Here is a 13,247-nt window from a genome sequence, read left to right as displayed (position 1 = left end):
TCAGCTGTGAAGCCGTCTGGACCTGGGCTTTTGTTTGCTGGAAGATTTCTGATTACAGTTTCAATTTCCATGTTTGTGATGGCTCTGTTAAGATTTTCTATTTCTTCCTGGTTCAGTTTTGGAAAGTTGTACTTTTCTAAGAATTTGTCCATTTCTTCCACGTTGTCCATTTTATTGGTATATAATTGCTGATAGTAGTCTCTTATGATCCTTTGTATTTCTGTGTTGTGTGTTGTGATCTCTCCATTTTCATTTCTAATTTTATTGATTTGATTTTTCTCCCTTTGTTTTCGGATGAGTCTGGCTAACGGTTTATCAATTTTATTTATCCTTTCAAAGAACAAGCTTTTGGCCTTGTTGATTTTTGCTATGGTCTCTTTTGTTTCTTTTGCATTTATTTCTGCCTAAATTTTTAAGATTTCTTTCCTTCTACTAACTCTGGGGTTCTCCATTTCTTCCTTTTCTAGTTGCTTTAGGTGTAGAGTTAGGTTATTTATTTGACTTTTTTCTTGTTTCTTGAGGTATGCCTGTATTGCTATGAACTTTCCTCTAAGCACTGCTTTTATAGTGTCCCACAAGTTTTGGGTTGTTGTGTTTTCATTTTCATTCGTTTCTATGCATAATTTGATTTCTTTTTTGATTTCTTCTGTGATTTGTTCATTATTCAGAAGCATGTTGTTCAGCCTCCATATGTTGGGATTTTTAATAGTTTTTCTCCTGTAATTGAGATCTAATCTTAGTGCATTATGGTCAGAAAAGATGCTTGGAATGATTTCTATTTTTTTGAATTTATCAAGGTTAGATTTATGGCCCAGGATGTGATCTATCCTGGAAAAGGTTCTGTGAGCACTTGAGAAAAAGGTGAAATTCATTGTTTTGGGGTGAAATGACCTATAGATATCAATTAGGTCTAACTGGTCTATTGTATCATTTAAAGTTTGCATTTCTTTGTTAATTTTCTGTTTAGTTGATCTGTCCATAGGTGTGAATGGGGTATTAAAGTCTCCCACTATTATTGTGTTATTGTTAATTTCCCCTTTCATGCTTGTTAGCATTTGTCTTACATATTGCGGTGCTCCTATGTTGGGTGCATATATATTTATAATTGTTATATCTTCTTCTTGGGTTGATCCTTTGGTCATTATGTAGTGTCCTTCTTTGTCTCTTTTCACAGTCTTTGTTTTAAAGTCTATTTGATTGGAGATGAGTATTGCTACTCCTGCTTTCTTTTGGTCTCTGTTTGCGTGGAATATCTTTTTCCAGCCCTTCACTTTCAGTCTGTATGTGTCCGTTGTTTTGGGGTGGGTCTCTTGTAGGCAGCATATATAGGGATCTTGTTTTTGTATCCATTCAGCCAGTCTTTGCCTTTTGGTTGGGGCATTCAACCCATTTGTGTTTAAGGTAATTATTGATAAGTGTGATCCCGTTGCCATTTACTTTATTGTTTTGGGTTTGGGCTTATATGCCCTTTTTGTGTTTCCTGTCTAGAGAATATCCTTTAGTATTTGTTGGAGAGCTGGTTTGGTGGTGCTGAATTCTCTCAGCTTTTGCTTGTCTGTAAAGCTTTTGATTTCTCCTTCATATTTGAATGAGATCCTTGCTGGGTACAGTAATCTGGGCTGTAGGTTATTTTCTTTCATCACTTTAAGTATGTCTTGCCATTCCCTCCTAGCCTGAAGAGTTTCTTATGTTCATTTTAGACCAGGGAAATGATATTAGACAAAAAGCAAATTCGAACAATTTTCTTATTAAGAGTTCAAAATGAGTCATAAGGCAGCAGAGACAACTTGCAACATCAACAGTGCATTTGGCCCAGGAACTGCTAATGAACATACAGTGCAGTGGTGGTTCAAGAAGTTTTGCAAAGGAGATGAGAGACTTAAAGATGAGGAACACAGTGGCTGGCCATCAGAAGTTGACAGTGACCAACTGAGAGGATCATTGAAGCTGATCCTCTTACAACTACATGAGAAGTTACTGAAGAACTCAATGTCAACCATTTGTTGGTCGTTCAGCATTTGAAGCAAAAAAAAAAAACAAAAACAAAAAACAAAAACTGTATAATCCAGCACAGCTTTCCTCACCAGAGAAGGATATAACATAGGGACCAAAGCCCCAGCTTGGAGTGCTCTCTGTGTTGTACCTCCCTCCTGATGTCTAGCATGTCTATCATAGCATCCTGGTCCTCACACATTCCTCACAGATACAACCAATAACAAGGAACACACCTACATGAAATTGCTCGAGGTCACAAACTTCCTCCATCTTGACAAATCCCTTAGTTAAAATCAGTCTTCACCTTATAAGACCTCTTAGCACACCTCTCGGTCCTATGCAATAACTCCCTCCTTGAGATATTTGACTCACACTGGCTCCCAAGAGATCACACACTTCTGATTTCCTTTCACTTTATTAAGTGCTGCTTTTCAGAGTTGTACGTTGCCTCTTCCTGATCTCAAAATGTTGCAGTGATCCAGTGCTCAGTCCTCAGACCGCTTCGCTATAGACACCTTCTAGGGGATCTCATCCAATATCAAAGCTTTGCATATATAATGCTGATGACATACACCTCTAACCCTGACATCTCCTCAGAGATTCAGGCTCAAATACAAAACTACTATTTGATATATCCACTTGGATGTTTAAAAGAAATCTCCAATGTCCACACTAAGAAATCTTTATTAACCATTTATCCTACCTCACTACTCTCCAATTCTGCCTGATTTTAGCAAACAGCACCTCTATCCATTCATTTTTTTCAAATTGAAAATACTGGACTCATTCTTGACTTCCTCTTATACCTCACAGTAAAAATCCAATTAACAAATGAATCCTATCAGCATTACTTTCAAAATTTATCACTGTAGTATATTCTATAGTGCATGGCCCACCAATCCCCCTCAGGACTGAGAGTAGCTGTCAGTATTAACTGACAGCTCTCAGTTGAGTCCCTCCCTTTATGTTACCCTGGGCTGAAAAGATTCACCTTGCCTAAAGTCGTTCCCTAGGAGCAACCCATGTTCAATAAATGGGGGAAGGGGTTAAGGAGGCAGGGGAAAGGTAACAAAGGCCTGATCTTCCTGCCTCAAGATGGGACAACTCTTTTTTTTTTTTTAATATTTATTTATTGCTTTATTTGGCTGCAAGAGATCTTTGATCTTTCAGACTCTCTAGTTGCAATGCGCAGGCTTAGTTGCTCCACAGCATGTAGGATCTTAGTTCCCTGACCAGGGATCAAACCCATAGTCCCCATACTGCATGGTGGATTCATAACCACTGGGCCACCAGGGAAGTCCCAAGATATGACAATTCTTAAGGGCCTATGTAATAACTCCCTCCTTGAGATATTTGACTCACATTGGCTCCCAAGGAACTCTTAAGATCCAGAGTTCCTCTTGAATTGTCTGAAGCCTCTGTTGTAATTCCATCACAGTTCAACTTCTCCCTCTGTCCAGTCCTGCTTCCACCAGCTCTCTCAGGTACTGTCCCTAGAAGCACTTCCCAGTAAACTTCTCAAGAATGAATCTGAGTAGTAGAGGCAGTTCTCATGGAATACAACCTATGGCAGCTGGTACCACAAATGGTCTTAGGAAGCTGACTGCACATGAAACACCATCACTGGTGGTAGATGATTAACTGGGATGGGAAGAGAATACACTGGCTAATTATAAAAACTATATAATTGGATGGATGTTGATGGAAGCCTCACTGCACTAGAGAAAAAATAATGAAAGGCTGAGAATAATACAGCACCAAAATGGGGTATATATATACCATGGAATAGTAATCAGTCTTAAATAGGAAAGATTCTAACATATGCTACAACATGGAGGGAAGTGAAGTGACGTGAAAGTCACTCAGTTGTGTCCGATTCTTTGCAACCCCACAGACTGAACAGTGAATGGAATTCTGTAGGCCAGAATACTGGAGTGGGTAGCCGTTCCTTTCTCCAGGGGATATTCCCAACCCAGGAATCAAATCCAGGTCTCCCACTTTACAGGCAGATTCTTTACCAGCTGAGCCACCAGGGAAGATACATGGATGAGTGGTGAGGATACTATGCTAAGTGAAGTCAGTCAGTCACACAAAGACAAACACTGTATGATTCCACTTCCATGAGAGACAGAGTCGTCAGAATCATAGAGAACAAAAATTAGAATGGTGACTGTCAAGGCCAGGAAGAAGGAGGGAATGAGGAGTTACTGTTTAATGGGTATAGAGTTTCCATTTTAAAGATGAAAGAGTTCCTGAGATGAATAGTGGTGATAATTGCACAAATGAATATTATTATTAAATGCATTTAATATAATTAAATATTAAATGTATTTAATATAAAAATTAAATACAAACATGAACAAAGCTAGTGGAAGTGATGGGATTCCAGTTGAGCTATTTCAAATCCTAAAAGATGATGCTGTGAAAGTGCTGCACTCAATATGTCAGCAAATTTGGAAAACTCAGCAGTGGCCAAGGACTGGAAAAGGTCAGTTTTTATTCTAATCCCAAAGAAAGGTAATGACAAAATATGCTCAAACTACCATACAATTGTACTCATCTCACACACTAGTACAGTAATACTCAAAATTCTCCAAACCAGGCCTCAGCAATACGTGAACCATGAACTACCAGATTTTCAAGCTGGATTTACAAAAGACAGAGGAACCAGAGATCAAATTGCCAACATCAATTGGATTATTGAAAAAGCAAGAGAGTTCCAGAAAAACATCTACTTCTGCTTCACTGACTATGCCAAAGCCTTTGACTGTGTGGATCACAACAAAATGTGGAAAATTCTTAAAGAGATGGGAATATCAGACCCACCTTACCTGCCTCCTGAGAAACCTATACGCAGGTCAAGAAGCAACAGTTAGAACTGAACATAGAACAATAGACTGGTTCCAAATCAGGAAAGGAGTACATCAAGGCTGCATATTGTCACCCTGTTTATTTAACATATGCAAAGTATATCATGTGAAATGCCAGGCTGGATGAAACACAAGCTAGAATCAAGACTGTTGGGAGAAATATCAATAACCTCAGATATGCAGATGACACCACTCTATTGCAGAAAGTGAAGAAGAACTAAAGAGCCTCTTAATGAAGGTGAAAGATGAGAGTGAAAATGTTGGCTTAAAAGTCAACATTCAGAAAAGAGATCATGGCATCTGGTCCCATCACTTCATGGGAAATAGATGGGGAAACAATGGAAACAGTGAGAGACTTTATTTTGGGGGGGGGAGGGGGGCTCCAAAATCACTGCAGATGGTGACTGCAGCCATGAAATTAAAAGACACTTGCTCCTTGGAAGAAAAGCTATGACCAACCTAGACAGCATATTTAAAAGAAGAGACATTACTTTGCCAACAAAGGTCCATCTAGTCAAAGCTATGGTTTTTCCAGTAGTCATGTATGGATGTGAGAATTGGACTATAAAGAAAGCTGAACACCAAAGAATTGATGCTTTGAATGGTAGTGTTGGAGAAGACTCTTGAGAGTCCCTTAGACTGCAAGGAGATCCAACCAGTCCATCCTAAAGGAAATCAGTCCTGAATATTCATTAGAAGGACTGATGCTGAAGCAGAAACTCCAATACTTTGGCCACCTGATGCAAAGAACTGACTCATGGGAAAAGCCGCTGATGCTGGGAAAGATTGAAAGTAGGAGAAAGATAACAAAGGATGAGATGGTTGGATGGCATCACCAACTCGATGGACATGAGTTTGAGTAAGCTCCAGGAGTTGGTGATGGATCAGGAAGTCTGGCATACTGCAGTCTATGGGGTCACAAAGAGTTGGACACAACTGAGTGAACTGAACTGATTTAATACCACTGAACTGTACACTTAAAAGTGGTTTAAGATGCTAAATTTTATAATACATGAATTTTTATCACAATTTTAAAAATCGGAAAAAAACCAATATCACTTCCTAACAGCAGAGATTAGTACTATCCCTAAAGACTTACTAAGAAATTCAGGGATGATGGTCCCCACCACTTAATTCACTAGTATAAGCCCTACAAAAGCTAGATGAGGAGAAGGATGACAGTGGACGACTTCAAACTCAACCAAGTAGCAGACAAGTCAACTGCAGCTCTAGATCCAGATGTGGTATTTACTAGAGCAGATTAACACAGCCTCAAGGACATAACATACGGCCATTGATCTGATGAATGTACTGTTTTCCATTTACCAAGAAAGATAACCAGTTGACATTCACGTAGGATGGGCAATAAATACATTTAAATCTCCCGCCTTCTGTCATAAAGGGATCTGGTCCAACTACACATTCATAGAACATCATGCTGGTCCTCTATATTGATGAAAACATGTTAAATGGACTTGGTAAACAAGAAGTAGCAATATGTTGGAAGCCTTGGTAAGATATCAGAGAAGGCAACGGCAACCCACTCCAGTACTCTTGCCTGGAAAATCCCAAGGACAGCAGAGCCTGGTGGGCTGCCGTCTATGGGGTCACACAGAATCGGACACGACTGAAGCGACTTAGCAGCAGCAGCAGCAGCAGTTGGTAAGATATACCAACTCCAGAGAATGAGAAATAATAAAGTCAATAAAGATTCAGGGGTCTACCACATCAATTAAGTATTTCCATAACCAGTGGTCTGGGGTATGTCAGGATATGTCCCACAACCACCACCAAAATAAAGAGGAAATGATCTAATCTCATCCTTCCCTAAGAGGGAAACCAACATCTGAAGCTTCTGAGTTCTGGAGGTAATGTATTTCAAATTTGAGAAAACTGCTCTGACTCACTTTTGAGAACCAGGAAAGGCTAACAGCATTCTATGGGGGCCATAATGGGCAAGAGCTCTTCAACATGTCCTAGCTATAGAGCAAGTGGCACTGCCTCTTGGGCTACCGGACCCAGCAGACTCTACGGTATTGAAAGTATCAGAAGTATGAAAAGATATTATGAGAAGTTTATAATGAGCCCCCAAAGGAGAGTCTGCAGGAGAAAACTGTAATAGTTCCTGACATGCTACGGGACCCTGATAGAAACAGAGTCCTTAAATATGGGACTTCAAATGATTACCCAGGGCTTCCCTGGTGGCTCGGTGGTGAAGAATTTGCCTGCCAATGCAGGAGACATGGGTTTGATCCCTGGACCAGGAAGGAGGAGCCCACATGCCACAGAGCAACTGAGTGCAGGCACCACAACTATTCAGCCTGTGCTCTAGAGCCCAGGAACTGCAACTACCAGAGCCCAGGTGCCCCAGAGCCCGTGCTCTGCAACAAGAGAAGCCACTGCAACTAGAAGTCTGCACACCACAACTAGAAAGTAGCCCCCACTTGCTGCAACTAGAGAAAAGCACGCAGCAATGAAGATCTAGCACAGCCAAAATAAATATAAATGTAAAAAAATAGATGTTAAAAAATAATAACAAAATTAAATTAAAATGAACACACAGCCATGGTTGACTATCATGAGTTGGGTTCTATCAGACTCACCAAGTCATAAGTTTTGGTGAGTCCAGGAGCAATCTCCATAATGGAAGAGAACACCTGAGATCAAGCACAAGCAGAACCAGAGTGCAAACAAAACAAAGAATGGTTCCGATCTCCATGCTTCACCACTGTTATACCATCACCTCTCCTTAAACTCGTTCCTATAAATACATGGAAGTTCATTATTACCAGCCAACACAGGTAGAAAAAGGATGAGCTTGGTCCTTGGATGGGTTTCTGAGTATGTGAATGCAAATCGAAAATAGCTTGATGTGCACTATAATACCATTCAAGAACAGTCCAGAAAGACAGCAATAAGGAGAGAGAGAGAAGAATGTCAAGTTGTGTACCTGATCATTCACTTTATGTAGAAAGAGAAGTGGACAGAAATAACAATGTATAGAGACTTGTGGACAGTGATGAGCAGCTTGTTTGGATGATCAGTAGCCTGGCAAGAAAAAGATTAAAAGATCAGAGACACAGAGGTCTGGGGAATATGCATGAGGATGGATATATGGGAATGAACACAAAGTAAAAATATTTTCATTTTGTACAGTTGCTACTGTGGAAGAGATACAAAATAACCAACTAGATACAGTGACCCAGCCAGCTGAAGTCAGCCAGACTCTCTCATCAGCTGACATATGAACAGCAGTGCTGACACAGCAGACTCAGGGATGGAACAGCCATGGTGGTGGAGATAGACACCATCCATGGATGCATGAATGCATAGGACTTCCCTGGTGGCTCAGATGGTAAAGCATCTGCCTACAATGTGGGAGACCCGCGTTCGATCCCTGGGTTGGGAAGATCCTCTGGAGAAGGAAATGGCAACCCACTCCAGTACTCTTACCTGTACCAGGCTCCAGTCCATGGGTCACAAAGAGTGAGACATGACTGAGCAACTAAACTTTTTTTCTTTCTTTTCTTTCATGGATGCATATCCATCGGTATGGCTTCCACTTTCCAAGCCTAATATCGCTACTGATGCTTCCAAATGCCCAACCTACTGCCATCAGACACCAAAGCACAGACATAACATCATCCTTTCAGGGAACCTACCAGCCACTGAGCAGCAAGTCCATTACCCTGAAGCTATTCTACCCTGAAAGTGTTTCATCTTCACTGGAATTGACACACTCTAAGTATGTGTTTGCCTTACTTGCCTGCAAAGCCTCAGCTGGCAGGACAATCCAACAGTAAAGGGTCTTTGATTTCACAACATGTGTATATAGAGTACACTGCATTGGACCAAATGTCTTATTATACTCTAAAGGGGCCATATAATGATAACAGGACCCACCAGGCCTATCACATAAAGCACTAACCAGAAGCTGCTGGCCTGCTGTACAGACAAAACAAGTAAGCGGTGTTCTTCCAAGTGAGGGCTTAAAGGTAATACCGTTCATGAATGGCATACCATTTTCAAAGACACAGTATACATACTAAAGCAGTATTCATGTTAATGTTCCTATATTCCTACCACTCCTCTCTGATTCCTACCTCTCTCTAAGGTTTATTCTCTGATATTCCTTCTCGGGTAAGCAGAAGCCTAACACACTTGACAGACTGAGGTACAGGGTCCTAGAATTCTGGCTTACCAGAGACTGTCCTAAGAGACAGGATCCAGGGACAAAAGGAAAATAAAGTCAAGGAGATGGCCTGCTTGGCATCAATCTGAAAAGACTAAGCAGAGTGGAAGGATATAGGATTGAGATGAGATAATCAAACCAGAGCAATACATTTTTGGAGTATAGAACTCAAGGAACTTCCTGAGCCATGGGAACCATTTGGACCTCTAATACATACATACAAACAAACACACACACACACAGACACACACACACACATCTCACTGGTAGAGAGCTGAACAAGTAGGTTAATATCAGAAGACTATTTTGCACTGGAAATGAGATAATTGTTTTCTCTTGGTATTCTGAAACTTCCATCTAAACAGTTTTTAAATAATCAAGTCAAGATTCATCTAGAGAAGAAAGGCATCCCTAATTTAGGCAAGGTACTAAAACAATCAGCTGAAGTGTAAACCCATGGATCAAGGTCTGACTCCCCCTCAGTCTTTGGTGTGGGATCACAGCTCTGGGAACCTAGGTGTGCCTGTCATTTGAAGAGAACTCTGAAAGCATGAATCGTGGGTGGTGAATGACTAGAGAAAAGATAATGTCATTGACTCTTGCATTCGCAAAGGCTAATAAAGCCTATGAAATTCTGTGCCAGTTCAGTAAATGGTGAATGAGTCACCAGAAACCCACTCAGTTCAGTTCAGTCACTCAGTCATGTCTGACTTTTTGCGACCCCATGAATCGCAGCACGCCAGGCCTCCCTGTCCATCACCAACTCCCGGAGTTCACTCAGACTCACGTCCATTGAATCAGTGATGCCATCCAGCCATCTCATCCTCTGTCATCCCCTTTGGAACCTGCCTGTTGATCAGTTCTAACTGTTGCTTCCTGACCTGCATACAGTTAGAACTGGACATGGAACAACAGACTGGTTTCAAATAGGAAAAGGAGTAAGTCAAGGCTGTATATTGTCTCCCTGCTTATTTAACTTATATGCAGAGTACATCATGAGAAATGCCGGGCTGGAAGAAGCACAAGCTGGAATCAAGATTGCCGGGAGAAATATCAATCACCTCAGATATGCAGATGACACCACCTTTATGGCAGAAAGTGAAGAGGAACTAAAAAGCCTGTTGAAAGTGAAAGAGGAGAATGAAAAAGTTGGCTTAAAGCTCAACATTCAGAAAATGAAGATCATGGCATCTGGTCCCATCACTTCATGGGAAATAGATGGGGAAACAGTGGAAACAGTGTCAGACTTTATTTTTGGGGGCTCCAAAATCACTGCAGATGGTGACTGCAGCCATGAAATTAAAAGACGCTTACTCCTTAGAAGAAAAGCTATGACAAACCCAGACAGCATATTATAAAACAGACATTACTTTTCAACATTTACCTTCAGACATTTACCTTTCCAACAAAGGTCTGTCCAGTCACAGCTTTGGTTTTTCCAGGAGTCATGTATGGATGTGAGAATTGGATCATAAAGGAGGCTGAGTGCTGAAGAATTGCTGTAAGATGCTTTTGAACTGTGGTGTTGGAGAAGGCTCTTGAGAGTCCCTTGGACTGCAAGGAGATCCAACCAGTCCATTCTGAAGATCAGCCCTGGGATTTCTTTGGAAAGAATGATGCTAAAGCTGAAACTCCAATACTTTGGCCACCTCATGCAAAGAGTTGACTCATTGGAAGACTCTGATGCTGGAAGGGATTGGGGGCAGGAGGAGATGGGGGCGACAGAGGATCAGATGGTTGGCTGGCATCACTGACTTGATGGAAGTGAGTCTGAGTGAACTCCGGGAGTTGGTGATGGACAGGGAGGCCTGGCGTGCTGCGATTCATGGGGTCGCAAAGAGTTGGACACGACTGAGCGACTGAACTGAACTGAACCCCATAGTAGGAATCAGCTTTCTCCCGTCTCTGGGAACGAGTAAGGAAAACTTGTTTTCACGATTCCCTGTTGCAGCAGTGGCCCCAATAAAGCCTTGCCTGAATTTCCTGACTGACCTCTTATCAATTTTTATTTATTAGGGAAACCCAAGAATCCTGGTCCAGTAACACCTTTACCTTCTGCCCAGGACCTCTCCGGACAGGCGGGGCCACTCACCTTCTCCCGGGCAAATGAGGGGTTCCAGTTTTTCAGGCCCTCTTGGAGCTCCAAGATGTCCACCACCCCGTCCCCGTTGTGGTCCAGGTCTTGGAAAAGGTTCTTGTAGTGTAAGTAGTCTTCCTCGTCGGTGTGGCAGCTCGCCGCGGGCAGCACGAAGCCCCGCAGCCAGCACAGCATGGCCCGGCCGGCGCTGCCCCGCGGCGGCGGGGACCGCAGGCCGCCTCTCCTCCTGGCCCCAGGGAGGGCGTCCCGCCCGCGGCCACGCCACCTGCCGCCTCCTCGACGCCGCAGCTGCTCAGGGTCCGCGCGCTCAGCCGGGCTGCCGCAACCGCCCGACTCAAGCCACCGCGATTCTCAGCGCCCTGAGGCGGGAGGGTTCGCGCCGGTGGCTCTCGGGCGTCGCTCAAAGAGCCTCGTGGGGGAGGCCCTGGCCCGGACGCCGCGTGAGCGTCCGCTCTCCCAGAAGTTGGAAGCTAAGGCGCCAAACGCGGCGGCCGGGACCTTCCAAGCCTAAGTCGACCGCGAGCCGAGGAGAGCTTGGGAAGGAGGAAGAGCGCCTCCCTTGGGAGGGAAGAAGGCGTTCCTCTCCCGGGGCGGCACCTAAAGAGCGCTCTGGCGTCAAGGATCTTCCCGGCAAACTCAATGCACCTGGGGCAGCGGGTCAGTGAGTTGCTCGACCTGCACCTCTGCTGAAAGCGCCCAGTGCCACCGCGTAGGCCATCGCTTTGCAGCCGGGACCCCGCTGACCCAGCGGAGGCAGAGCTAAAGAAGGTAGTCCTCCCCCTAGCAGCCTTCGTCTCTGTCTCTCTCTTCCCCTCCCTGGGAACCTGCGGTTGTTTCCAAGAACCTGTCTCTTCTTCACCTCCCACTTGTCTCCTGGGTCCACTGCAGTCTCGTCTCAGCCACCACCACCTACCTCACTGAACTTCCTCGTCACAGAATCCAGAGGACACTAAAATGCTTGCTTTACTTAATCCCAGTTCTGTTTAAGACACTGCTGACCACGCCCTCCATCCTGAAATATTTAACTTTTTACTTTGTCTTCGGGAACATCACATATTTCTGCCATTCCTTATACTCTCTTACAGGCTCCCACAAAAAGAGCCTGAAATCATCTACAGTTGAGGCTGTACAGAATTGCAGTAGATAGGGTTGAGGGAGTAGGTAAAAACCTAGTTTTGTAATTTGTTGCATTGAAGCTTTGCGCCCTCAATCCCTAGTCATATCCTTTGAAAGTCAATGGCGTAATCTAATGACAAGCCCACCAGTGTTTTGAAAAGTTTTCTTATAAAATTCCACAGACCACAGAATAAAATTCACTTATTTTTCAAAATAACAGTTTGAGATGTTATTTATTCCATTTGTTATTAATAAGTGTTAAAGATATAAAAGTAAAGAACATTGAATCTGCTCTCATAGCAGCTCACCATCTAGTGTGCTCTAGGTGTGTAAACAAATAAAATTCAACCTAAAAAACATATGCTTTATATTAGATATAAAGCATATATAAATAAAGATAACTGAGATGTGACTACACATGATAAAATACATGTTATTTAAATGAATGAGATTTAGGAATTAATAAACAGAAGGCTATTAATAAAGCTTTTAGAAAATATTCTAAGTAATAGGCATATGTAAATATTAAGGACTTTTTCTTTAAAAGATAATTAACTGTCAAAACCAAAATATATTGTGGAATTTATGTAGAAGTAAAATATATGACACAATAGGAAAAAGGATGGGAGAGGGGTCATAGAAGTATACTACTAAAAGGTTCTCGCATTTTATGTGAGGTGGTATACATTTAAATCTGAGAAGGTGATGGCACCCCACTCCAGTACTCTTGCCTGGAAAACCCCATGGATGGAGAATCCTGGTAGGCTGCAGTCCATGGGGTCTCAAAGAGCCGAAAACGATTGAGCGACTTCACTTTCACTTTTCACTTTCATGCACTGGAGAAGGAAATAGCAACCCACTCCAATGTTCTTGCCTGGAGAATCCCAGGGACAGGGGAGCCTGGTAGGCTGCCGTCCATGGGGTTGCACAGAGTCGGACACGACTGAAGCAACTTAGCATACATTTAAAACTGCGT

At 42.7% G+C, this 13,247-nt stretch overlaps 1 protein-coding gene across 1 annotated transcript in view; it reads right to left on the bottom strand.

Moving 5' to 3' along the window:
- LOC120856754 (calcium-binding mitochondrial carrier protein SCaMC-1-like) overlaps positions 1 to 11,329 on the bottom strand; it is an 84,149-nt gene extending 72,820 nt beyond the window's left edge. The window contains exon 1 of the mRNA XM_040232172.1: positions 11,150 to 11,329. Within this exon, the coding sequence (XP_040088106.1) occupies positions 11,150 to 11,329 (180 nt within the window). The remainder of the gene's footprint in view (positions 1 to 11,149) is intronic.
- Positions 11,330 to 13,247: the final 1,918 nt, after the last annotated feature.

This window comes from Oryx dammah, unplaced genomic scaffold, assembly GCF_014754425.2.
Source record: "Oryx dammah isolate SB20612 unplaced genomic scaffold, SCBI_Odam_1.1 HiC_scaffold_28, whole genome shotgun sequence".
In the NCBI taxonomy this organism is placed as follows: domain Eukaryota; kingdom Metazoa; phylum Chordata; class Mammalia; order Artiodactyla; family Bovidae; genus Oryx; species Oryx dammah.
This window is presented reverse-complemented; position numbering and strand designations above follow the sequence as displayed.